The sequence below is a fragment of the Myotis brandtii genome, unplaced genomic scaffold (assembly GCF_000412655.1).
Source record: "Myotis brandtii unplaced genomic scaffold, ASM41265v1 scaffold105, whole genome shotgun sequence".
NCBI lineage: Eukaryota > Metazoa > Chordata > Mammalia > Chiroptera > Vespertilionidae > Myotis > Myotis brandtii.
The window spans coordinates 1,518,462-1,545,714 of NW_005353538.1; the positions used below are offsets into that span (position 1 = coordinate 1,518,462).

Below are 27,253 nucleotides of genomic sequence, written 5' to 3' on the forward strand. Positions count from 1 at the left end.
AGCATCTCAGGGTTAGATCTCAAAAGGCCAAGAGAGAAAGGGAGTGTTGCCTGCTGTTCTTTTTTTGTTAATCCTCACCAGAGGATACTTTTTTCCATTGTTTTTCAGAGAAAGTGGAAGGGAGGGAGAAAAGAAGGGGGGTGGGGAAGGAGAAAGAGAAAGATCAAGGTTGATTGGTTGCCTCTGGAATGCACCCCAACCGGGAGCGGGGAGCAAACCTCAACCTAGGTATATGCCCTTGACCTGGAATCAAACCCTTGACCCCTTGGTGTGCAGGCTGACACTCTAACCATTGAGCAACACTGGCCAGGGAGCCTGCTGCTATTCTTAATCTAACAATTAGACTATTAGACAGTTTGGATAAAAGAATATTTCAATCAGCACACTGTCTCATTATCCACTATTCTGCAATTTTGAGGCAGAGAAAATAAAGACTCGGGTTTTAATCAGACAGCCTAATTTATTTGAGTATGGTTTGATCAAGCAGTAAATAATAAAGTTGGTAAGAGTGTATGTTATTTTTTTGAGGAGAAAGACCTAAGCCTACCACTCAGTTGTATGACAAACAAATAATTTAATTTTTTTGAGGATCCATGTCTTTATATGTAAAATGAGGATAATACAGTAAAACTTTCCAGATGGTGACAAATTCATGAAACAATGTAAAAAAAAGGCACTTAGCATCAAGGTGGCACATAGTAGGAATTCAATAAATGATGACGTTTTTCTGATATTCAAATACTGACAAGAACTCAAACTAGTAAAAAATATCAGCTATGAAATTGCACAAGTATCAGCTTTTTAGTTCTTGTCCGCTTTACCTGTGAACTCAATGTCCACAAAGACCTTGATCAGAGCTTCCGCAAGGTGGGCTGCGTAGGGAAAGTTGCAGAACACACGTTTCCGGTGGAACACACTCGACACCAGGGGGCTGGGGGCCTGATCCAGGTGCGGCATCACCGCCTCCAGCACCTCAGCCAGCTTGGCCCGCAGGTGGGGATTCTTCATCCTGCAAACAGGGCAGAAAGCAAGTTGAGCGGGTAGATTTTAAAAAATGTTTTATTTTCTTTATTTGATGGTGACAACAAAGACTTTAGTACTTAAACCTGAAGTTACTGGTGACCCTTCTCTCCAGGCAGAGTAACTAAAGATATAAATCTGTAAAGAAAACTAGAAGAGGCTGAGCCAGGCTGCTGTGAGCCGGAGCGCATACCTGCACTGCAGCTGGGCAGGCGAGCCAAAGCCACGGACTGCTTCCTAGGACTTGAACCTACAGTTTTTTCTGACAACCCTTTCAACAACTGCATTCCACTGTATCTTCTTAAATACAAAAAAGCAGTCCTCGTAATAAAATCACATTTTCCAGAAGTATACACAATACATTCAGAACCACTGACTGCTTTTTCTTTCCTTTTCCCTTGACCGTGTAGCTGTTTGTCTCTTGTGCTTTCTCCTTCTATGCCAGATAAGGACTGTTTGAAAACTATTTCATTATCTTCATCAACATTCATTTCAGCCACTTCAGGTTTTTATTTCTCCGAAAATACTGGTGTACACTGGTGCAGGGCCCTGGCTAGCCAGTCTTCTCAGGAGTATGAAGAGTAACTGAAACCTCTTTCTTCTTCTTCTTAGGGAAAGTGCTGGGCCGTGCCCTCTACGACCACCACGTCAAAAGCGTCCAAGCCAAGGAGTCAAATTGCCTCCAGAGGAGCAAACATCCCATGCCAGCACTGTGGGAAACAGGGCTCTGCGGCTTTAAGTCTGTCAATTTCTGGGGGATAATGTAGGGAATACCATTCAACTTTGAGGTCACAGCTGACCAAGTGTGAGGGTGAGTACTTGGGTTTGTATTTACTGCTTAGCCATTCTGTGTACTTCTCTATAATGCATTCTTTCCTGCTTACTATTCTGACTATTTCATCAGGGATACACTTGCCTTTCCAAGCGTTCTATGTTACTTACAGTGCATACCAGGTGCGCCTAATAAATACTTGCTGACTTATGTTTCCTCATTAGATCTGCTCAGCTCAGTGAAGGATCGCTTTTACCTACTTCTCACTGACATGGCTCCAAGGACTGTGGCTCATTCTCTTCTCCGTGGAGCAATCCTCACTACGTACACACTGTTTGTTTCCTTGGGCCGAGGCACCAGAAACATCAGAGAGGCATCTCTACCGTCAGTGAGAATCGTCCTTTGGCAAAGAGGACTAGAAGCGACGAACGAGAAAGACTTGAAATCAGAAAGCATTTACCTAAGTTTACTGCTCACCCAACTCAGGATTTCAAGAGCAACCTGTATCATACGGTTATTAAAAGATCATTAGCACCTGGCTGCCACGGGTCAGGTTTCTGCATTAAGGTGAGTTTCACTAGGGGCTGGCAGTGGCATGCCTATCAGGTACCTTATAGGAAAGTTCAAATTCCCTGTGGGCAAGAGTGGGGTTTCTGGCTACCCATAGGATGGTCAGGTGATCGACATGTAACACAGCTTCTGGAGGAACCCTTTGAGCCGCTGGCTTGTCCTCGGTGAGAAGTCTCTGAACGCTTTGCAGCTCTAACCAGGGAAGCTGAGCCCCAGCGCTTCACCTTTCTATGCTTCCCGTGAAGACGGTGACGAAGTGAAGCACGTGCTCCAGGGAGTCTGCGGACGTCTCCAACATGTCATCCGCAAAGCGGCGGAGGAAGATGAGGAAATCACCCAGGTTATCTGCGAAAAATTCTGGAAAAAAAGTCACTGGAATTAGCCAAACGCCTGACTTTCTGTACATACAAATTCTACAGTGTATTCAGTGAAGGTTAACAGAACCCAAATGTCTTGTAGATACTAGGAATGGTGACAAGTTAATAAATGCAGAGTCTCCTTTAAATGTGTCAATTTTTATTTTTATCCAATAAATATAAGAGCAGTAGGAACACAAAAATACTGTTAACACATCAGTGCAGTTTCAGAGAGTACACCGATTTCCCACACTCAACCTTAACTGGGCACTAAACAACCCTTTAGATGTACGAAGGATCTTAAAGACTCATTAGGTGACCATGCTAGCCGGTCTCCAGGATGGTCCTAACCTCCTGCTACTCACGCCCTTGGGTGTCCCGTCCTGCACTCCTCCGGGTAGAAGATACACCCTGAGGCATGCACAGCTGGTGCATGTCAGTTCCATGATCAGTTGTAAGAGCAGCTCCCATTGGGCCCCTTGCTCTGCGGGGAGCCAGCCGCCCTATCAGGAGTGGCACTGAGTAGGGACCTGTGTGGTGTAGAAAAGAGGCCAGCAGGCAACCACGGGACAGGCTTGTGAGCAGAGCCTTCAGCAATGGCCGAGTCCTCAGATTCCTATGGCCCTGGCTGACAGCTTGGCCAAACCTCACGCAAGACCCAGAATCAGAACCATGCAGCTAGGCTGCTCCTGGGTGCCTGACACCACCGACACAGACACAGTGTGAAATAATGTGTGCTGTCTTACAGTTTCTGTGTTTTGGGATAATTTATTACTCAGTAATGGATGACCAATACAGTTATCCAGAACATATACTCTAATTTTGATGGATACGTCAACCACATATATATACAGTTTCCCTTCCTGGTTAACCAACAGGAGATGATTTCCCCCTACAGACTAGCACAGGCAGAGTTAGGTAAATTTCCAAGTTGATCAACAAACAATATCAATGATGGAAACTGACAGCGCTGGAACCCGACTCTGAAAGGCCTCTGTCCTCTGAAGCCTGACTTCTGATGTGCGCAGCGGGAGGCCACAAGGCTGAGGACAAGGCTGCTGGCCCCACACATGCACCAGGAGGTGGCACTGCAAGTAGGAGCAGTTTGTCCAAAAACAGCCGGATGATGACTAAGGAAGGGTTTACCTTCCAAGGTGACCCAGGTAAACCTCAGTGGCTACAGACAGGAAGCTCCCAAGCAGGCCCGCTTACCTGGCACGTAGGCCAAGGAGCTATAGCCGTCGGGCAGAGGGAAGGTCAGCTCTACGGGCTGGGAGCCCTCATTGCCTATGGCCAGCTGAACGAGGAGAACGGCCATGGACACCTGCAAGTTGAGGCAGTTTTGCAGCATCTGCGGCTCAGTCATGGCCGTCTTGGTGGAGAGATAGATGGTCATCAGTCGCTCAAACTGCTCACGCAGGTTGTCAGCCGCGGGGCTAGAGCTTTGCTGAGCATCTCGCCAGGCGACCTGCAGCCGGTGCAGATTTTGGTTGATTTTTACCATCTGATCATGCAACCTGCCTCCAAGAAAGCAGAAGAGACTGGGTCAGGAGGCTCATATAGGGATAGTTGAGTATTTTCCATTCCAGAAATACAAATCCTCATTTTATTTTTATAATAGTTTTTTGTATCTTTTAAAAAATATATATTTCTTATTGATTACAGAGAAGAACGGAGAGGGAGAGAGAGATAGAAACATCAATGATGAGAATCATTGACTGGCTGCGTCCTGCACGCCCCCTACTTGGGATCGAGCCTGCAACCTGGGCATGTGCCCTTGACCAGAATCGAATCTGGGACCTTTCAGACCACAGGCCGACGCTCTATCCACTAAGGCAAACTGGCTAGGGTCAAATCCTCATTAATTTATTCTAGTATCTTTTTTAGGATGTAGGAAGTTGCAATTATGACAATACAGAAGGCACTCATGAAAGTTATTGACAAAGAGGCAGGGGGCATAGCACTGGAAAATGTTACCAAGTCTTCAACATAATTATAGGTAATTACAAATAGTAGGCAGGGTATAGATTGGGATATTACTATGTCAAATAAATAACTATTAAGCAAAGTACAAGAAGGCCAGCAGGAGAATTCGACAACCCACAAGTGCAATGACTGTACTTAGATATAGTTATATGGACAGTCTTCCCATGGTTAGAAGAGCACTAAAGCCCCGGTTGGTGTGACTAAGTGGCTAGAGCATCGGCTGTTGTAGGTTCAATTCCTGGTCAAGGGCATGGGAGGTTCGATTCCTGCTCTGGTCCAGGTGCGTGTGTGAGGCAACCAGTCAATTTGTCTCTCTCTCCTCCCCGCCTTTCTTCCACTCTCTCTAAAAATCAATGGGAAAAATATCCTCACTCCTTGGGTGAGGATTAAAAAAGAGGCTCTACAGTAATAGAGACCACCTATAAGCGAGCAGCCACCGGGCGGCGATGAAAAAGCCTTCTGTTCAGTATTCATTATCTTTCACAAAGGGCCAGCCAAATGTTCTCTAAGGAAAGGAAGACCCACAATTCAATGTTATGGGTAGTTTCTCTATGTGTATAGCCCCAAATCATCTTCTCTGGCCCTGAAGGTGATGTCTGGGGCGGGCGGGGGGGAGGTAGCCTTACTGGGAAACTAGATGACATTCACTTTTGTGTTTGAATCTAGGTGGTTGAATAGGCCAAAAACATGCTGAATTGTTATCTATTGTCTCATTTAAATTGTCAATGAGAGGGATAGAAAATCTCTAATAAAGATGTAATTTCATTTTTTAAGAGATTTGCTAAGTTTTGAACAATGCCCTGTCAATTTAAGTACCCTGATAAGGTATTAAAAAACTGCTACCCTCAATATCCCATCCTCTAGACCAGAGGCGGGGAACGTCCGGCCCATGAAATCATTTGGTCTGGTCCTGCCACGGCATTAGGGGTGAATTAATTAAATGTTTGACCACACAGAGCAGGCTAATTTTTAAACTGATAATTTTGTGTGGTGTGTGAATGATGTTATAAATAAGCAACCAGCCCTTGGCAGAAAAACGGTTCCCCACCCCTGACGTAGACTACAACTATGAGTGAGTAGTTTTTTCTCTTCTTATTTATACTCGTCGTCATAATCAGCTGAACCAGAGGGAAACAAAATTCTAGAATAACTACAGCTAGCTAGAACCAGAACCATTTTTGAAAGTTATACCCTCTAGTTCTAGAACCTTCACACTTCTAGAATCCCCTTTATCTTTGAAACGTGAATCTTTTGCAGTCTTACTGACCTTATTGGAATCCCTTATAAACATTTCTTTAATCTTGTCTCTACACCATAGAGTACAGCTTGGTCTCTTTTCATCAGGAGTAGTAAGTAATGAATATTCAAGAGCAGAGAGTGAAATATTAAATGAAAACAATTCCACTTTGACAGATAACAATAGAAGACAGTGATTTTAAAATTTGCAAGTTTAGAGAAAAATACTAGCGTATCTTTAATTTTAGTAAGTTTAATACATCAATAATTAAACATAAATTCAAGTTATTTGGACAAAACCAATTCATGTAAACACAAATAAATGCAAATAATGCCTTTTCCCACCAGACCCTAACGCGAGCCTTCCTTCTGGGGGAAGTGAGGTTGCGAGACACCTCTGAGCTTCCTGCTCAGCAGCACGACTGTATGGTTCTTTCCTAGCGCCATCAGGAGGGTTACCTGTGAAATCCCAAGTGTAAGGTGTACTCTGTCAGGACAAGGTTCTCCGTTACAAGGTTGTAGTTCTGGGGAAACTTTGGCTCCTGCACAGCTGGGATAAGACAGGTTTCTTTGTCCAAACCTCAAAGAAGTCAGAAGGCACAGTGAACGGCTTGCCACAGGCATCTCTCCTGGCCTCCTGGGCCCTGATTCCAGTTCCACTTCCTCACTGCTACCAGTGACATCTTTCTTCTTAAAGTAATATCTTCTTAAAAACAAAGCTTATCACATCACCACTCCTTTGTCTAAAAATATCTTTTGGCTCTCACTATCCACAGAAATGCAGTTAAATTTCTTTACTTGATCATGAAATACAAAAAATTAAAAAGAATGATAGATAACTAGATTTTTCAGATGCTACAGAATGGATCACTGTAGCTACCAGGTATTTTGTGTTTTTCTGTATTTAAGATTATTTGCTTTTGAACATGTCTTACTTTTACAACTCTAATAAGAGTTATAAAACTGGGAGGAATTACATTCACTGAAATTAAGCATGATTCATTCTGAGTGGTAGAATTATGAATGATTTTTTTCCACTTCTCTGTAATTGTTGTTTTCTCTAATCTGGTCTCAATCTTCTGCCTCCCCAGACTCATTTCCTGCTGTTCCCATACCCTTCCCTCCTCCCACCTACCCCTTGCTTTAGCCACAATGACCTTCTCACTATTCCTTAGTCAAGCCTCTCCATAGCTTTGTGCCTTTATACTTGTTAGTCCCTCTTATAAAGGGATTCTTTTGCTGCTTTCCTCTCTCAAAGATCAGCTATGAAGACCTCCAACTTCTGTAGAATTTCTTACTCCTTCCTCTGTGTTTCCATAGCTCAGCCCTACACCATATTATGGTTACCTATCAATCTATCTGCCTTCTCCTGGCATTTCTGAATTCATAAAGGATAAGGACTGTGCTTCATTCATTTTTAAAGAAATAATGAATGAATACCCAAGGTTACCAAACTCAGAGAGAAGGTCTCACTAAAGCACAACAACTGAAAGCCACCAGTGTTATTTTGAAAAGCCTGTCCTTGTAAGATTTATAATAGCTCTTCTCTCTGCCTCATCTTCTACGAGGCACCTTTGTGAGAAAGGATAAGGTTGTGAGTGCCTGAGAGACACACACACACACACACACACACACCCACACACACACACCCACACACACACACACATTGTGGGAAGCCCAGTACACCCCTACCTCTCATGTGTACATTTTTTACTTTTCGTTCTTCATCATTCAACTCCTTCAGCGCACAGTAAGTGGGGTTAAAGGTGAGGAGCCGCGAGGACCTAGGTTTGCAAAATGGCTGGCACAGCTTCAGGAGAGCAGCACCCAGGTTGAGAAAGAAGGCATCCGAGGCATACATCTGGAAGAAGATTTCTGGCATCTGGTTGGCCCAGATCTTGGTGCGGCCTGCATTTGCATGCAAACAGTTTCCCAGCCAGGACAGGACGCAATGTCTGGTTTCTGGGGAGAGCTGGAGTAAGTTCTTCAGCATCTGGTAGATCTTTTCATGGAACTGAGCCATGAACTGTTTAACCAGAAAACATAACCACAGAACATTCCAGTTTCACAATCCTAATATTTGTTGCTCCCAAACCTTAGCCACTGTCAATTTCTAAAAATATGCCAATCCTAATCTTTTCCGTACTCTTCCTGTGCCTTATCCCCAGTTCTAATTTAAGCAATTTTCTGGGCACTTACAAGAGATTTCCTGACAAGCTGCCCAACTGCAGGGGGCACTGATGGAGCTTTAGAGTAGGGTCAGTAACCTGTTTCTGCAGAGGGTCAAATGATAAATATTTTTGGCTTTTCATGCCGTACGGTCGCTGTAGTAACTATTCAACTCTACCATTATGGCATGAAATCAAACCATAACCACACATACACAAATGGGCATGGCTGTGCTCAAACTATTTACAAACTATTTACAAAAGCAGGCAGGATTTGGCTGCTGCTGTAATTTGCAAATCTGGGCTTTAGAGAGTTGTGAGGATGGGAGGTGCAAACTACCCCCAATTCAACCATTTACTGCCTCATGTTGGCCAGACTTCTACTATAATGAATGCTAAGAAGCCCAAATAGAGAGGACACAGGAAGGAGGGAGAGGAAAAAAATTAGTTTATAGGCTGGAGATCAGTCAGAAGATTTAGGAGCTAAAGTTATAAGAAATAGGTCGACGAGGAAAACCAGGGCCAAGAGGAAGAGAAGCAGCAGGTTAGTCTTTAACCCACACGAAGGTTTTTCCTCGACTCTCAGCACACACTAGAGAGGGCTTTTTTTTACACGGTTATAGTAGAAAGCCTGCTTTCCAGTGAGCTCAAGCAGCCTCATCTGGCCCTGCTTCCCGAGGAAAGGACTTAACCTAAGACAGGGGCTGGGATACACATAAACAGTTCCACCTGATGGATGTTGGCCTCCTGTACTTTGATCTCCTGGGGGCTGGAGCGAGATGGATTCAAGAAATAGCCATGATTTTCCACGACACCCGGAGTCTTTAATAAGCAAGAGATATTTAGGATTACTCCCAGCAAGGTCTTCTGGTACATCTGCCCATTGCTAAGGTCCTTGGGCTGAATGTATTCTACAAAAACCTGTAGGAGAAGAGAAGTCCTACTTACTTGTTTGTATGATGAGATAAACGTGATGGATGAGAGGGCCTCAAGGAGTTAAGTCTACACAACAACCAGCACATCTTTCTCTTATTCAGCAGGTAACGTCCTAGGGCCCTCGGGACAGGAAGCACACATTACTGACCCTCCAGCTCGGTGCTGACACCTCCGTTACCTTGGCCATGTCCTTCTGCCTGGTGAGATAGAGCAGGATGTCCAGGTACGCGTACAGCAGCATCTGGCAGAGCTCCAGGTCTTTTATTCGGCCCAACAAAATATCAAACACTGGGGTCATGACCTCTGGAAATGTTCGGACTTCCTCATCCAATAGCAAGGCTTCAATGACCTCTTCCAGAAATTCAGTCACATCTTCAAAATCTAACAGAAGGCAAAGGAGAAAGGAAAGAGACCATAGGAACTTCATGTGCTTTACACCCCGCTTTTTACTCTTCTACTGTCGGTAACTATACTGATATTCAAGGTGTGAACTCGCATCCTTAATTTTTCTGGAACCGCAGTGGCTCCGAGGCTTTCCAATGCACCAGGAAGAGTTTTATATTTGATTCCCCACCGGGTATGTGCCCGCAACCAAGGTACATGTCCCCAACCAGAATCGAACCTGGGACCCCCTGAGTCTGCAGGCTGACGCTCTATCCACTGAGCCAAACCGGTTAGGGCTGGAAATCAAAATGTAGATGAGCACAGCTCTTGCTTATGTACTCACGGGCTCCCTGGATGGCCTCCAACATCAAATCTACCAGCTGCTCATGGATGTTCTGGTCCACATAGATCTCCGGGGTGAGGAGGACCGTCCGTGTGTTGGACACGGTGAGGTTCCTGCACTGCACCGCGAAAGGCAGCAGGTTCTCTGGAACCTTGGTAATCTGGAAACAGCACAGAGAAGAGAGGGAAGAGCCTGGTTAACGACCTGGAATAGGGGTGTACACAGCAAAGACCGCGTGTTCCAAACAAGGTTGTTCTTGAACATTCATGCGAGTTCATTCTTTAAGGAATCACCCACCTGTTAGAATTCCAATCCTGGAAGTGACACACATGGCCTACTCTATTATCACACCTCTGTGAAAAGGATTTATCAGACCTTCCTTAAAGGTGTGATGTGTACGAGGTTTGTAGGAAGAATCAGAGGCACTGGTTCACTGGGAAAGTGTGGGTCCCAAGCACAGAAACACTAAAACTTTAGAACACAAAACTAATGGTGCCTCATATCAGCATCCATTACAGGTATACTGCGATGCACATACACTGACATAAAAGACACTGATCCAACTCTTTGGCTTACGTGTTAAAGTCATAGCCAAGAGAACAAAACCTGCTCAAGGGAATTATTATCATTGTTACCTCCTCCTTGGCTCTCTGGAAGCAGGAATAAAGGTAACAAAAGGCGTGCTTCTCCCCTGCATCTCGATCGGCAGAGAGATTGATCGTCGGAGAAGAGGTCATGTTGATCAAGTGGTTGCCGGGATCTTGAAGTAGTAAGCGAGCAAAGACAGCCTATTAAGAAAAGACCCAAAAAACAAAAATACTAAACCACTGCAAAGTCAACCCTAGAACATCAAGATGTAAAAGGTAATTCTGACACAGGTTATTGTGAGAATCACAGGATGTAGTGTAAAGGGGAAAACAGTACCCAGTGTCTTATTACTATTGAAGATATTATATATACAACATAATTGTGTATATATAAAGTTATCCTAAATCAAGCTCAAATGTTTAGTATTGCCCCTAGCACAGAGTAAGCATTAAAAGAATATTTGTTGAATGGTATAGAGAATCAGCAATTAAACTCATGTGAAATCTACTACACTGTGATTGCTGACCTCACTCAAACTTATATAAAGATAATTTAAATGTACAAAGTTGTCAATGTTTTCCCTACCCAACTTTTATTCCTTTAATGTTAATTAGGCACCTATAAGGTAAAATGCCTGTTTTGATTTTGGTAAAGATAAAAAGAAGAAAGAGATGACATTTTAACTGGTCTTAAAGAGTGGGTAGATTTGGACATGTGGCCATGGCTGGTAAGAAGATACCAACAGAGGAACACCCCAAACCACGAAGAGATGGAGGAGAGCAAAACCGTGGCTGGAGAAAGGTAAGCAGAGCTCAGCTGCACGGCTAGCTTCTGCTGACGGCACACATAAGGAACATGTGAACGCTACCTGCTCAACGTTGTTCATATCAAGCCAGTCTTGATCTTCGAGGTCTACTGCCATTTCTTCCAAATACACACAGCGGCTGGGGATACCATTCCCACTTTTCATGCTCGGGTCACCTGGGAAATGGTTTTAATCTGGTAGGTTAAGGATAATGCTTCTGTTTTATAGACAACCCATCTAGACAGCACTTCTCTTGAACTCCAAGTTTGACTTGGGTGATATTAGAATAACCTTGACCTATAAAGCAGCATCTGAAGATTTAAGTCCCCCCCCCCCTCCCCAATTACTGAGCATGGACTTGGTATAAACCTAACACCATGACATTTAAAGAGTAAATCCCAGACATTCGACTAACTTTGGGTTTAACTGCAGAGAAGGCACAGAGTGGAAACATTGTCTCATACCGCTGGAGGACTTCCATCTAAATGCTGAGGTCACCTCTGAGGTAGTAAAGGCAAGCAGCTATACAGCACAGTCAGTATCAAACTTAGAATGAAAGTTCCATCTGTGTCTAAACACTGATTTTAGGTTACGTCAAAGTTTCACCGAAATCCAAGCCCTGTGTTCCAGGGAGTACAGCAAGTTTGTTTAACCATTAGATACAACAGATTTCTCAGAGCAAGTCCCTAGCCTGAGAGGGAAGAGCAGAGCAACGAACAGACCAGTTGCAAGTGTGTAACTCACTGTTGTCCAGAGTAATGAGGAAGATCCTCTGGATCATGTGATTGATGTTGAGTTGCTCACATATTTCCTGATGTGAGCGGAATGAGCGGCTAATTTCAGCCACAGAGTAATCAAATTCATCCAGGCTCTCTGACACGCTATTATCCGAGTCATCCGGGCTAGGCTGGAGTTCATCTGCCAAAAACGGAAGCCATAACAGTCACGTTCCTCTCTCTTAAGAGAACCAAGCATAGTCCCCAAAATGATAAATGTAACCAAGAGAAGGATAATTTTGCAGGTAAAATAAGTTAATCAGCTAATCAGTGAACATCTCAAGTCAGTCAATATTTTTAAAAAATTGAGATATAACATTTAGTTCCAGGTATATAAGATTTGATATTTGTATGTATTGTGAAATGTTCACCAAAATAAGTCTAGTTAACATACTTCACAATACGTAGTTGGGATTTTTTTTTCTTGTGATGAGAACTTTTAAGATCTACTCTGTTAGCAACTTTCAAATATGGAATATAGTATTATTAATTATAGTCACCTGCTATATAATTACAACCTCATGGACTTATTTATAACTGAAAGTTCCCATCTTTGGATACCTTCACTCATTTTGCTCACTTCCCACCCCACCTGTTCTCTATCTGTGAGCTCTTTTTTATTTCACATACTAGAGGCCTGGTGCACGGATTCATTTGTCCACTGGTGGGGTCCCTCAGCCTGGCCTGCATTCTCTTATCATCTGGGACCCCTTGGGGGATGTCGGACTGCCAGTTTCGGCCTGGTCCCTGCAGGCCAGGCTGAGGGACCACACTGGTACATGAATCTGTGCACCAGGACTCTAGTATGCATATAAGACCTTTGGTTAATCTCTTCCCGCCCTTCCCCATTCCCCCTTCCTGCTGAGATTCATCAGTCTGTTCCATATTTCCATGCCTGTGCATTGAGCATCTGGACCTGGTGGTCAGTGTGCATCATAGCTACCAAATGGTCAAACAGTCACTTACGCTTTTATATATATACACTAGAGGCCCGGTGCACAAAATTTGTGCACTTGGGGGGTCCCTCAGCCCAGCCTGCACCCTCACGTAGTCCGGGAGCCCTCAGGGGGATGTTCAACTGACAGCTTATGCCCACTCCTTAGCGCTGCCGCAGAGGCGGCAGAGGCTCCCGCCACCCCTGCTGCGCTTGCCAGCCGTGAGCTCGGCTTCTGGCTCAGCAGCGCTTCCCCTGTGGGAGCGCAGTGACCATGAGGGGGCAGCTCCTGCATTGAGCATCTGCCCCCGGTGGTCAGTGCTTGTCATAGCAACCGATCGTTCCACCATTCGGTCGATTTGCATATTAGCCTTTTATTATATAGGAAACTAGTGGCCCGGTGCATGAAATTCATGCACAGGGGGAGGGGGTGTCCCTCAGCCCAGCCTGCACCCTCTCCAATCTTGGACCCTTCGGGGGATGCCCGACTGCCTGTGGGATCAGGCCTAAACCAGCAGTCAGACATCCTAACCGCTTCTGCCAGCCAGCCTGATCACCCCCAAGGCTTTTATTAGTATAGATAGATATAACCCTTCACAGAAAATTTCACTAACCCTGCTTTACAATAAGGGCTTGACGATTGAATCATTGGGGCCAGACACCAAGATTTCCTTTCTTTGAATAGTAGAGGGAATAATTACCTTGTCTTTAAGTTGCCCTGAACTTCAAATGAGATAATGACTTAGAAAAGTATAAAAGCATCACATAAAGACAACTGTCTTTTTCATGTACTGAAAAGACAATAAAGTGGTAAAATGAAAAACACTATTTTATTCTCCCTCTTCCTTCCTTTATAGCCTTTATTTAAACTTTGAAATTTAGAAAAATTTCACTCCTAGTTTCATTTCTTTACATTCAATATTTATTTTGTATTAGTTTCAGGTTTTATATTAGTTCCAGAATAGTGGTTAGACCAGCCGTGGGCAAACTACGGCCCGTGGGCCGGATCCGGCCCGTTTGAAATGAATAAAACTAAAAAAAAAAAAGACCGTACCCTTTTATGTAATGATGTTTACTTTGAATTTATATTAGTTCACACAAACACTCCATCCATGCTTTTGTTCCGGCCCTCTGGTCCAGTTTAAGAACCCATTGTGGCCCTCGAGTCAAAAAGTTTGCCCACCCCTGGGTTAGACAATCATATACTTTACAAAGTGTTCCCCGATATTTCCAGTACCACCTGGCATCATACCGTCATTACAACACTGTTGACTATATTCCCTATTTAAGTGACAATAGGTTTACAGGCTCCTTCCAATCTTTCTTTTGTGTTGCTCGACCTTCCTTTTCTTTCTCACCTCTTCCCTCATTTTCTTTATATAGGATTTCAATTGGCCCTCAAAGCTCAGTGAAGGCACTGGGACACGCTTAATCCATTTTACAGACCAGGAAACTGAGGCCAATTCCAGTTGGCTATGGAACTGGACTCCTCGCGCAGGAGCCCTCACAGCCATGTTCTCCACCTTTCCTAAGGGACAGCCGCAGGGCAAACAGAACAAACCTCCCCGTGAGGCTTCCAAGCCTCATTCTCAAGCACCTCTTCATCATGGATGCTCCACATTCTTTCCTTCCCCCCTCCCTGCCCTCATTCTTTACTGCGCCCCCTTCTGGGGAGCAGGTGGTAGGCTTTGCACTCACCATGCAGGCGCGTGCTGCCGTGGGGGCTGGCGGAGCAGGTTGGGGTGGGTGCGGGCTTACTTTTGGGCCAAGGTGGGAGCAGGAGTCTAAGCCTCACAAGTGCGCAGGCCGTGGCGAGGCCCGGCTAGCGCCGGGAGCTTACCGCCACAGTGGGGTACCCAGCAGTGCAGCACCCCTCCACTGAGGTGGCACTGCCCCTCAACCCCCGCTTCAGGGCTGCGGGTCCGCGCCCCTCTGCCCGTGGGTCCTTCCAAGTCGGCAGTCATTGCCTCGTTTCCTGCCGGGCCATGCCGCATCTTGGGGCCACTGCAGAACCTCGCTTTCCACGGGTGAGGCAGACTCCCGCCCACCAGCCCCCTCTGGTGCACCCTGCCTCGGCGCCACTCTGCGCCCCTTGGGCCGCCCGCCTCCTGGCCGGCTGCTTCGTCGAAGCTTCCTCTTCCTTCAGGCGCTCTCCTCAGACCCCCTGGCGGCCCCACCCCTCCGTGGCTCCCTGTAGCTCCCGTCCCACTCGCCTCTCTCAGGGCACTCACCTGTCAGGATACTGGCAGGGCGCCCTGCTGAGGGCAGCGTGGTCCTGAGGCAGGGGGTGGGGGTGTGGGGAGCAGCTCCAGGAAAGTTTAGTAAACCCCAGGTCGGTGTTGGGATTTGGCTGTGGGCCATGGGGGAGTCTGCCTGGGTGGGACGAAATCACGCTTAGACCTGGAGTGCCGCCCTGGAGCCACGCCGACCCTGTGAACGGTCATCACGTGACACTGTCCTAGACAAATTTGCATATTCCTTCATTTGATATATACATAGACTAGAGGCCTGGTGCACAAAAATTTCTGTACTCGGGGGGGAGGGGGTCCCTCAGCCCAGCCTGTGCCCTCTCACAGTCTGGGACCCCTTGGGGGATGACCACCTGCTGGCTTAGGCCCACTCCCCGGGGGATTGGGCCTAAGCTGGCAGTCAGACATCCCTCTGGCAGCCCGGGAGCCCTCGGGGGATGTCCACTTGCCAGGGGGAGCAGGCCTAAGCGGCAGTCGGACATCCTTATCTGCTGAGGAGGCGGGAGAGGCTCCCACCACCACTGTACTGGCAGCCGTCAGTCTGGCTTGTGGCTGAGCAGAGCTCCCCCTGTGGAAGTGCACTGACCACCAGAGGGCAGCTTCTGCATTGAGCGTCTGGCCAATGGTGGTCAGTGTGTGTCATAATGACCAGTCATTCCCAGCTCCCACCACTGTACTGGCAGCCGTCAGTCTGGCTTGTGGCTGAGCAGAGCTCCCCCTGTGGAAGTGCACTGACCACCAGAGGGCAGCTGCTGCATTGAGCGTCTGGCCAATGGTGGTCAGTGTGTGTCATAATGACCAGTCATTCCCAGTCGTTCTGCTGTTAGGGTCAATTTGCATATTACCCTTTTATTATATAGGATAGAAGCCTGGTGCACGGGTGGGGGCCAGCTGGTTTGCCCTGAAGGGTGTCCCGGATCAGGGTGGAGGTCCCGCTGGGGTGCCTGGCCAGCCTGGGTGAGAGGCTGATGGCTGTTTGCAGCTGGTCACATCCCCTTCAGGGTCGGGGTCCCCACTGGGGTGCCTGGCCAGCCTGGGTGAGAGGCTGATGGCTGTTTGCAGCTGGTCACATCCCCTTCAGGGTCGGGGTCCCCACTGGGGTGCCTGGCCAGCCTGGGTGAGAGGCTGATGGCTGTTTGCAGCTGGTCACATCCCCTTCAGGGTCGGGGTCCCCACTGGGGTGCCTGGCCAGCCTGGGTGAGAGGCTGATGGCTGTTTGCAGCTGGTCACATCCCCTTCAGGGTCGGGGTCCCCACTGGGGTGCCTGGCCAGCCTGGGTGAGAGGCTGATGGCTGTTTGCAGCTGGTCACATCCCCTTCAGGGTCGGGGTCCCCACTGGGGTGCCTGGCCAGCCTGGGTGAGGGACTGATGGCTGTTTGCAGGCTGGTCAAGCCCCGCCCAGTGGGGACCCTCATCCCATGGAGGTTTGGCTAGCCTGGGTGAGGGGTTGATGGCTGTTTTCAGGCTGGCCACATCCCCTTTAGGGTGGGGGTCCCCACTGGGGTGCCTGGGCAGTCTGGGTGAGAGGATGAGGGCCGTTTTCAGGCTGTCCAAGCCCCCCCGGCGACAGAAGTTCCCAGCCTCTCCTTTTTTTCTTTTTTTTTCTTTTATTCTGGGATTTATTTACCTTCTATAATTGAAACTTTGTAGCCTTGAGAGGAGCTCAGAGCCAGCCAGGGTGGGTGGGAGGGAAGCTTGGCTTCCTCCATCACTGGGGCAACCAAGCCTCCCGCTCGCTCCAGCTACGTGGCCACGGCCTGCTGAAAGCAGGTATCTGGGGTTTATTTACCTTCTATAATTGAAACTTTGTTGTCTTGAGTGGAGCTCAGAGTGGGCCGTGGCAGGCAGGAAGCTTGGCTTCCTCCATCACTGGGGCAACCAAGCCTCCTGCTTGCTCCAGCTCCATGGCTGCCGGCTGTTATCTTGGTTGGGTTAATTTGCATATAGTTGCTCTGATTGGCTGGTGGGCGTGGCTTAAGGCATAGCAAAGGTACGGTCAATTTGCACGTTTGTCTTTTATTAGTGTAGATAAACTAGAGGCCCAGTGCATGAAATTCGTGCATGGGGTGCGGGTCCCTGAGCCTGGCCTGGGCCCTCCCGCCACTGCCGCTGTGCTCACCAGCCATGAGCCTGGCTTCTGGCTGAGCAGTGCTCCCCCTGTGGGAGTGCACTGATCACCAGGGGGCAGCTATTACTGCCCCCTGGTGGTCAGTGTGTGTCATAGTGACCAGTCATTCTGCTGACAGGCCGAAACTGGCTCTCTGACATCCCCTGAGGGGTCCCAGATTGTGAGAGGGTGCAGGCCAGGCTGAGGGACCCTACTGGTGCATGATTGGAGCCAGGGAGGGATGTGGGTGGTTGGCCACCTGGGGAGGGACTGCAGCAGGGCTCCAGGGCGTGTCCGGCCTGTCTTGCTCAGTCCCAATCAGCCAGACCCCAGCAGCAAGCTAACCTACTAGTCAGAGCGTCTGCCCCCTGGTGGTCAGTACACATCATATCGACTGGCTGACCAGTCAACTGTCTGCCCCCTGGTGGTCAGTGCACATCATAGCGAGCAGTTGAGCGGCCTTAGCATATCATTAGCATATTACTCTTTGATTGGTTTAACGGCCAATTGGACGATCGGACACTTAGCATACTAGGCTTTTATTATATAGGAGGACTAGAGGCCTGGTGCATTAAAATTCATGCACTGGAGGAGGGGGCCCTCTGCCCAGCCTGCCCCCTCTCACAGTCCAAGAGTCCTCAGGGGCAGGTGACCCAGCGATCAGGGGAAGGCGATGCTCCATCACACCTCTGCTGCTGCCACTGGTGGCAGCGCAAACCTCGGCCGGCCCTGGTTACCTGAGCCTAGGGCGGCCCTGGATGGCTGGGCAGCCGTAACCTGAGGCTTGCCTGTGCCTTGGGCTGGCCCTGGGCGGCTGGGGGGCTGAGAGGACTGGGGGGCTCTGGAGGCAGGCGTGTGGAGTGGGCAGCTGCCATCCAAGGCTTGCCTACACCTTGGGCCGGCCCTGGGCGGCTGGGGGGCTGAGGGCGGGTCCAGCTGCACTGTGCGCCTGCTGCCCCTGGCAAGGCTGAAAGGACTGGGGGACTCGAGCAGGGCTGAGGGGACTAGGCGCCACCATCTTTGTGATGTGTGATGGCCAATTAGCATATTCCCTCTTTATTAGATAGGATAAGTGAGATCATACAGAATTTGTCTTTCTCTGTCTGACGTATTTCACTTAACATAATACCCTCAAGGTCCATCCATATTGTCACAAATGGCAAGATTTTCTTCTTCTTTTTTTAAAAAAAATATTGTATTGATTTTTTTACAGAGGAGACGGGAGAGGAATAGAGAGTTAGAAACATCGATGAGAGAGACACCAATCAGCTGCCTCCTGCACACCCCCTACTGGGGATGTGCCTGCAACCAAGGTACATGCCCTTGACCGGAATCGAACCTGGGACCCTTCACAGGCCGATGCTCTATCTACTGAGCCAAAGTGGTTAGGGCAAGATTTTATTCTTTTTATTGCTGAAGAATATTCCATTATATGTATATGTCACGTTTTTTTATCTGAACTCTGTGACAGTTCTAGTTTTAATTTTTTTTGAGGAACCTTCATACTGTTTTCCATAGTGGCTGTACCAATTTACATTCCCACCAACAGTGCACCAGGGCTCCCTTTTCTCCACAGCTTCACCAACACTTGTTATTTCTTGTCTTTTTGATAATGGCCATTCTAGCAAATGTGAGGTGGTGTCTCACTGTGGTTTTAATGTCATTTCCGGTGATTAGTGATATTGACTGCCTTTTCACGTGCCTGCTGGTCATCTGTACGTCCTTTTTGGAAGATGGTCTCTTCAGACCATCTGCCTATTTTTAAATTGGATTGTTTGTTGCTTTGTTTTATTTTTTGTTTTGCTGTTAAGTTGTATTAGGCAATATCTTTTTTTTAAAAATATATTTTATTGATTTTTTACAGAGAGGAAGGGAGAGAGATAGAGAGTTAGAAACATCGATGAGAGAGAAACATCGATCAGCTGCCTCCTGCACACCTCCTACTGGGGATGTGCCCGCAACCCAGGTACATGCCCTTGACCGGAATCGAACCTGGGACCTTTCAGTCTGCAGGCCGGCACTCTATCCACTGAGCCAAACCGGTTCTGGCTAGGCAATATCTTAAGTTCAGATTCTGAAATCCTGGCTAAGTCCTACCACCTTTTGCAAATCAAAAGTTTCATTCTTTCTACTCATAATTAATTGTACACCACAGTGCTAAAATTAGCAACATGATTTTCCCTATAGAATCCTAGGGAAAATTTTTTATCCTAGGGATAAAAAAATTATCTACTAGATCAATGTGCCTTTAATTATTTTAAATGTTTGTTTTTTTTTCTGGATTTTAAGAGAACATATTTTTTTCTTCATTTTTTAGTAATACATTTTATTAAATATCTACATGCCACAAAATTATTTCATTGTAAATTACCCAGGAAATGCAAAACCACTTAACTGGCTCTCTCCACCTAAGTTTGGTTGAGGAACTCTTATAGGGAAACAGAAGGAATGTAATAAGTACTCACCACACGGAACAGGTTTGAGAACAAGAATCTCTCTCACTCTGAAGACTGTTTTAGACCTTGTTCATAGATGTCTTCAAGATGAATACTTTAAAAATAAATTCATGTAATTCATATAATTATTCAGACTTGTTTGGTGATGCCTGTTTCAGAAGGCTTGTGAGGTATCATGGAGAAGCAACCACTTCAATGCTACTGAGTGCCTTTTCTTTAAGGTGTCCTCCCACACCGTGGTTCTCACACTTCAGCACACGTCAGCATTCCCGGGGCGCAGGGGAGGCTTGTTGGCCCACTTGCAGAGTTTCTGACAAATTTCTAGGTGATGTTGATGGTGTTGGTTTGGACAAAACACTTTAAGAATCACTGCTTTAAGATATATTTTCAGAATTCAAACTAATAAGCAATGCCCATAGGCCTTTGCTTTTACTAATAGTAAATAAATAAAAGAACATTTATATTTGGCTCCATCAAACTTTACATTTTCAGACTTTTGGCATATCCTACTTGAACTAAATAGATAATTTTTTCATCTTGGCTCATAATAATTCCCATGAGTTCAAAAGACAGAACCACAGGATAGTCCAGTATTGGATAACCTGTGACTGCGTGAAAACATTTACTTACACAATATACAGTAACTTCAGGGTACAGGGCTCTTGATCCTGTCTCGTCCACATCTCTTCCCTTTAGGAAACCCAGTACAAAATAATGAGAATGAGAACACGACCTATCATGCATGTAGACACAAATGTCACAGTGCACAGCCATACTGAAGGCAGACTCAGGAACTTTGCCAAGCAGCAGGAATTCTCTACAAAACATACCTGTCCGTCCTCATCTCCAATCACTACTGTAATGAGAGGAACCCTTGGTGACCTGTTGGAATGGACACCTTAACGACAGGACCAAAGCCTGTGAAGAAGGCTTCAGTAAGGAAATCTTGTGTCTGTTGACTTGGGTCTGATTACAGTTTAATGATTTCATCAGATCAGAATCTTTGGGATAGTCACGGTGGGAGCTTCCTGCATCCCCAAAAGCAAATAACTAGGAGACAGGGTGACCTGTAGGCCCTCCTTTGTCATATCCGACTTGGAAAACGCTTCACGGAGCCCCAGACTGAGGATAATTTTATTACTGACATTGGTGCTGCAGAAATCAAGCCCCTGTGGCCTCAGGCTCCTGAGTACTGATTTCATGAACTGTCACCACTCTTCTTCCAGAAATAGCAGCAGCAAAGGGTGACCAGACCTTGGTACACATCCGAACTGCAGTTAAATTCCTGGCACAGGACTTGACTCAAATACAGGTAAGCCGTCTAACAGGGCGGCTAATTCGAAAAGTAACAGGCTCCTCCTGAACCTTAAACTCTTGAAATGTTCCAGCCCGAATGAAAGCATTTGTTTGCAGGCACTTGGCGTTTTTCACTGCGACCTTGATTCCATTTTCAGTAGTGAAGCGCTTGGCATGTTCTTGGACATGTGGCCTCAGGACTGTGGCGGTCCCGAACGTTGTGGAGGCTGGCCACCGGGCTGTAGTCACTCACCTGGAAACTGCTGGTTTGTGAGGGGCCCTGTCCACCACGTGAGGGATGCCCCTGGGGCAACACCTGCTCCCGGGGACCACAAGGCACCTTTGTGTGGGGCCGGAGGCCTGAGAGCCTTTCCCAGCCAGCGCACGTTTGTTTTAACAATTCCAAACTGGACAGGAAAATATACTGTAAATATGGCCAAACCACAGTTCTTTATTTTTTTAAATATATTTTTATTGATTTCAGAGAGGAAGGGAAAGGGAGAGAGAGAGATAGAAACATCAGTGATGAGAGAGAATCATTGATCGGCTGCCTCCTGCACACCCCCCACCGGGGATCGAGCCCGCAACCCAGGCATGTGCCCTTGACCGGAATCGAACCTGGGACCCTTCAGTCTGAAAGCTGACGCTCCATCCACTGAGCCAAATTGGCTGCAGTGGTCGGCAAACTCATTAGTCAACAGAGCCAAATATCAATAGTACAACGATTGAAATTGCTTTTGAAAGCCAAATTTTTTAAACTTAAACTATATAGGTAGGTACACTGTTATTAACTTAATTAGGGTACTCCTAAGGCTTAGGAAGAGCCACACTCAAGGGGCCAAAGAGCCGCAGTTTGCCGACCATGGGGCTAGGGCCATACCTCTGTTCTTGAACATTTCTCATCGCCAGCAATTCAGTTCTTGACCAAGTTCACAGAAAATATGTCTCAGCTGAGGAACAAAACTTTGATTCTCTACCTGACAACCCTTTCCTGCAGATACCTCAGCATGACATGGTTTCTCAGGCTGCAGACAAAGGAGAGCAGGCAGTTTCCCCGCTAAATCGCATTGTTAACATCACAGGAGATTGTGCTGGAATTTTTTTTTTTTTTTTTTTTTTTTTTTTTTTGCTTTTGTTGCTGGTGCAATGGATTAGGACAATTTTAAAACATAAAGAGGCCATCAAGAATGTTAATGGTGGGGTGGGGGGCAAAGAGGGGATAAGGACACATATGTAATACCTTAATCAACAAAGGGAAAAAAAGAATGCTAATGTTGCTAAGAGTGTGAAAGAAACAGTGACCGCAGGCACCGGAAGAGGTAGGAAACTGCTGCTGATCTGGAGACATGAAAAGCAGCGAGCCGGGCTGCGCTCTGGAGGCAGCGATACGTGAAAAAGCGCAGATGTGAGACGCCGTGTGCTGACTTCCTGAAAGAAACCCCTGGACCGAGTGCTGAAAGCGACTTGTTTAAGGCTGGGAAGGGGTGGCTCAATACATTTAAGAAGTTTTTGTTCACAGATGAAATAGTACATTAGACATGTACTGTCTATAAAAAAGGTTAAAACAGGGAATCATTTGGGGGTCTGGAACGGATTAATTCAATTTACATTATTTCTAATGGGAAAAAAATGATTCGGTTTTTGAGCAAATTGCTTCTTGAACAGCTTTCCAGAACGAATTAAGGAGAACCAAGGTTCCGCTGTAATATTTTCTGAACCAGTTCCCTATGGACAACCCTTTAACTCATCAAAGTTTTCCATATTTCCCCCTATTCTGGTGCTATCATTTATTAGTGTGATTTTTAGTTTTTATAAAAAATGGAATCATATTGTATACATTGCTTTTCAGCTTGCTTTTTACACGTAATCAGCACCAACACCTTTCTCTGTTAAATTACTTATAGGCCAACCTCCTTCATTGTATTGCATTGTATGTACAACTGTGATTTATGTAGCTACTTCTCAACTGATGAACACTGGACTGTTACCAATTTTGCATGATTTCGAACAATACTACACAGAATATAACTTACTCTTTTTGTGCACTTGTATTTCTGCAGGCTAAATTTGTAGAAGTAGAATTGCTGGGTTAAGGAACTTGAACATTTAAAAGTTAACATATACTACTAAATTACCTCAGAAATACTGCTCTGATTTACATGCTCAACAAGAATATTTTCATAAATGTCACAGGTAAAAAGAAACTATAACCATCTAATTGTTTTTAATGGACATTTCTCTAAATACTAGTGAGACTGATTTTTAAAATCTTCGTTATTGTATCTATATTGCTTGCTCATATCTTTTGTTCTTTCTAATTTGTTACCTTTTTCTTATTGATTAATCTGTTTACTTCTTTTTTAAAAAAAATATATTTCTTTATTGATTTCAGAGAGGAAGGGAGAGGGAGATAGAAACGTCAATGATGAGAGAGAATCATTGATCAGCTGCCTCCTGCACGCCCCCTACTGGGGATCGAGCTCACAACCCGGGCACGTGCCCCTGGCCGGAATCGAACCTGGGATCCTTTAGTCCGCAGGCCGACACTCTATCCACTGAGCCAAACCAGCTAGGGCTGTTTACTTCTTTATAAAGCAACTTAAAAGACTGCCTCGAGAATGGCACTGGCGGTCAATGAATTTAAAAGTAGCATTGTTCACTCAACGCCACCCAGGAGCCTGCATGTCATTGACAAAATGGTTACGTAGAAAGTCCATGGAAAAGTCTCAGAAGAGTGGCTTCACTGTGGTGAGTTTAGTAAAAGTGAAGCTCAGCTGTGCCGGCGTGGCTCAGTTGAGTGTCGACCTATGAACCAGGAGGTTATGGTTCAATTCCTGGTCAGGGCACACGCCTGGGTTGCAGGCTTGATCCCCAGAGTGGGGCATGCAGGAGGCAGCCGATCAATGATTCTCTATCATCATTGATGTTTCTATCTCTCTCTCTCCCTCTCTCTTCCTCTCTGAATAAAAAATAAATAAATGATGAATAAATAAATCCTATATAAGAAAAGCCTATTATGCTAAGTGTCTGGTCGTCTGTTCAACCAAAGTGTAATATGCTAATGATATGTTAAGGCCGTTCAACCACTCGCTATGATGTGCACTGACCACCAGGGGGCAGACGCTCTGACTGCTAGGTTAGCTTGCTGCTGAGGTCCAGCTGATTGGGACTGAGTAAGACTGGCCAGACATGCCCTGGAGCCCTCCCGTGATCCCTCTCCAGCTGGCCAACCTCCTGCGTCCCTCCTTGACCCTGATTGTGCACCAGTGGGGTCTCTCGGCCTGGCCAGCGCCCTCTCACAATCTAGGACCCCTAGGGGGATGTCGGAGAGCCAGTTTCGGCCCAATCCCACAGGCCAGGCCGAGGGACCCCACTGGTGCACGAATTTGTGCTCCGGGCCTCTAGTAAATAAATAAAAGTGAAGCTCAATATATGAAGCAAAGGTTTGGGCAGAGTGCTCACGGCTGGTGGAACAGGTTAGATGTGGTGGCCTGATAAACTCAGTGCAAACAAACTAAGACAATGAGGTGCCAGAATAGTAACAAAAGGGCATGCACCTGATTTGTCCCCACTGCCTGGTGCCCACAACGCTCCCCACTCGAGCCAGCCTATGTCCGTTTACAGTCAGAGGACACGCCCATCCCTCTGCTCATATCCTGTTAAGTTCTCTGAACTCCCAAGAGTGACAGGAGCTAAGACCTACTTAGCAAAATTTCCCTCAACCACATACTCACAATTTTTTTTTCTCATTTCCTTATTTTTTCCTGTTCCTCACTCTCCTTTCTCACCTACTACCTCCTAATGAAGGTTTCTCATTCTAAGCCCATATCCTACGATTCTGGGAGAGGTTTCAGAGGCTGAGACCCAGACCGGCCTCTTTCTAGCACACGAAATGTCAGCAGTTAAGACGCACTGCCTGCTGTTTCTCTCCTGGTCTCTCTGGCAGCAAGTGGTTATAAACACACACACAAAGGTCAGCATTACATTTATATCTCCCTTGCTTTGGCCACCCCCTCCCTCCTGTCTACTATGCATCTGTCTTCCCTTACCTCTTTCCTATTCAATCCTAATCAGAGAGCACAGCTACAACCCAGCTACATATCCAAACACTTCTGAAGAAAGCAAAATAAAGGGAAATAGAAACATTTCTCCTTTCCTAAAAAGAAAAACACTATAATTCTTCTGTGGTAACAGAGGGGAGCAATTTCTGGCTTGAAAGACTGTGACACTCTCTGAAGACTGGTAAGTCTGGAAACACATCCTGATTCTTCTGGACTGTCTCCGTACAAGCAGAAGCGAGGCTTCATCTTAATTTTGGTTCCCGATGAGCAAACTGCTTTTCTGCCCAGTGAGCCACTATCCTGATTTTTCTCCCACGAAGGCTACGGATCCTGTTTTCTGGGGATCTGTTCTCACAGCAGGAAGCTACAGCAGTGGCCACCCATGGTGTGGAAGAAGCATTTCACTGGAGACAGACTCTGAAGTACTGCGCTTGAGAACAAATCTCATTTACTTGTTGGGAGGCCAAAAACTTTTGTCATATTTCTGTTTACACATCTGCTTTCTATAGTTGTGATTTGCTTTCCATATCTCTACCTAAAACTTCAGTTTCTATGTTAAAGAGATTTCTTTAACTATCTTTTACCAGACGATTTAAAAAATAAAACAACTTGACGTCTGCGGTCCTGATTGGCATCTGTTACTACAAAATCATCTTTTTCTGCAGGGGCAGGACAGGGAGGAAAGGACCCCATAACAAAACAAATAAAAGTGAACAATCCTACGGACCCCAACTTATGCCCTAAACAAACAAACAAAAGCAACTCCGCCCCAAACTTAACTTCCAATGGCAACGAAGGACCCACAGACACTGAATGTGGGAAGACCCGCTCCAGGTCACCTCAGCTGCTGCTGTCGGCTCCTCCACTTACCAGATTGCTGCTTCAGCTGCTCCTTTTGGATCGCTGCAAACTGCTTGGCATCAGCCAGAGAGCCAAAAAGAGCAGCAAAGGGGTTACTTGAGATGTTGTTGTTATTCTCCTGGTCTGTCATTTCACTTTAAAGTGTCCTCCATGCAGACCTGGGGGGAAGGGCTATAGAAAGGAGAGGTGTTAGACACAGAAGGTCAGGTAACAGTTGTAATATGCCCACAGCTGTTTCTTTTCCCATTTCTCAAATACAACACAGTTCAAAAGGTTTTGGATAAGACTACAAAATTACTGTTTCAAGATTCAAGATATTTTGGCAAAATGGTTACAAATCTACCAATTAGACAAGTTGGCCTCCTTTAGGTGTAGCTAAAATAAACAAACACACACCTTGCAAAATGTTTAACTGGAATGCATTTATCTAATGACATGCTTCCATTTGTTCTTTCAAAAATAGGTAAAGTAGAAAGAAAAAGAGGGCACTCACCTATTAATTGTAAACAATAATGTGAGATTTAAAAGTAATTCCACAAAGCCCTGGCCAGTGTTGCACAGTGGATAGAGCGCCAGCCCTCACACTGACGGGTCTCGGGTTCAATCTGCATTCACCGCACATACCTGGGTTGCAGGTTCGATCCCCAGCCTGGGTAGGGGCGCCTTAGGGAGGCAACCAATTGATGTGTCTCTCTCACATTGATCTCTCTCTCTCTCTCCCACCCCTTCCTCCCTTCCACTTTCTCTGAAAATCAATGGAAAAATATCCTCGGGTGAGGATTAAGAAGAAAAGAAAAGAAAAGAAAGAAAAGTAAAGAAAATAATATCACAAAAACTACAGATTAAATCTCTAGGCTGGCCAACCAGTTTTCAGTTACCATGAGCATAAGGTGGCACTTGCTCAGGCTACTGTGACTTTATTTAGTGGAGCTGGAATTCCTCAGCTACATATAAACTACATGTAAGGCTATCTAAATTAAGACATGGAAATCAGGATAGAAACCAGATTAGCAGCATGTTGTGGGTTTTAAAACACACACACACACACACACACACACACACACACACACACACACACACATTTATCTCTACCCCTAGGCTTAAAACTACTGATATTTCTTCCACTAAAAACTAAATGATCTTTGATTAATCATACAGTGGGGCCTTGACTTACGAGTTTAATTCGTTCCGTGACGGAGCTCGTAACTCAAATTACTCGTATGTCAAATCAAAAAGTGAACGAGTGAGACATGTGATGCTGGGCTGATGTTGTGGCGTTCACTGTGACGTTCGCTGCGCCAACTAGCGGTGGGGTATCTGAAGCTGGCTCGTAACCCGAATTTTAGCTC

The 27,253-nt window shown here is 46.1% G+C and overlaps 1 protein-coding gene and 1 pseudogene across 1 annotated transcript in view; both read right to left on the reverse strand.

The window, feature by feature from the left end:
* The window catches only part of UBE4A (ubiquitination factor E4A), a 56,236-nt gene that overhangs the window by 21,514 nt on the left and 7,469 nt on the right, over positions 1-27,253 (reverse strand). The window contains exons 2-13 of the mRNA XM_005856790.2: positions 25,914-26,075; positions 11,909-12,082; positions 11,228-11,340; positions 10,407-10,559; positions 9,772-9,931; positions 9,223-9,425; positions 8,838-9,029; positions 7,633-7,966; positions 6,400-6,520; positions 3,931-4,235; positions 2,587-2,719; positions 822-1,009 (exon numbers count right to left, since the gene is read on the reverse strand). Of these exons, the coding sequence (XP_005856852.1) occupies positions 822-1,009; positions 2,587-2,719; positions 3,931-4,235; positions 6,400-6,520; positions 7,633-7,966; positions 8,838-9,029; positions 9,223-9,425; positions 9,772-9,931; positions 10,407-10,559; positions 11,228-11,340; positions 11,909-12,082; positions 25,914-26,034 (2,197 nt within the window). The 5' untranslated portion in view covers positions 26,035-26,075. The remainder of the gene's footprint in view (positions 1-821; positions 1,010-2,586; positions 2,720-3,930; positions 4,236-6,399; positions 6,521-7,632; positions 7,967-8,837; positions 9,030-9,222; positions 9,426-9,771; positions 9,932-10,406; positions 10,560-11,227; positions 11,341-11,908; positions 12,083-25,913; positions 26,076-27,253) is intronic.
* On the reverse strand, positions 19,574-21,885 carry LOC102241069 (annotated as a pseudogene).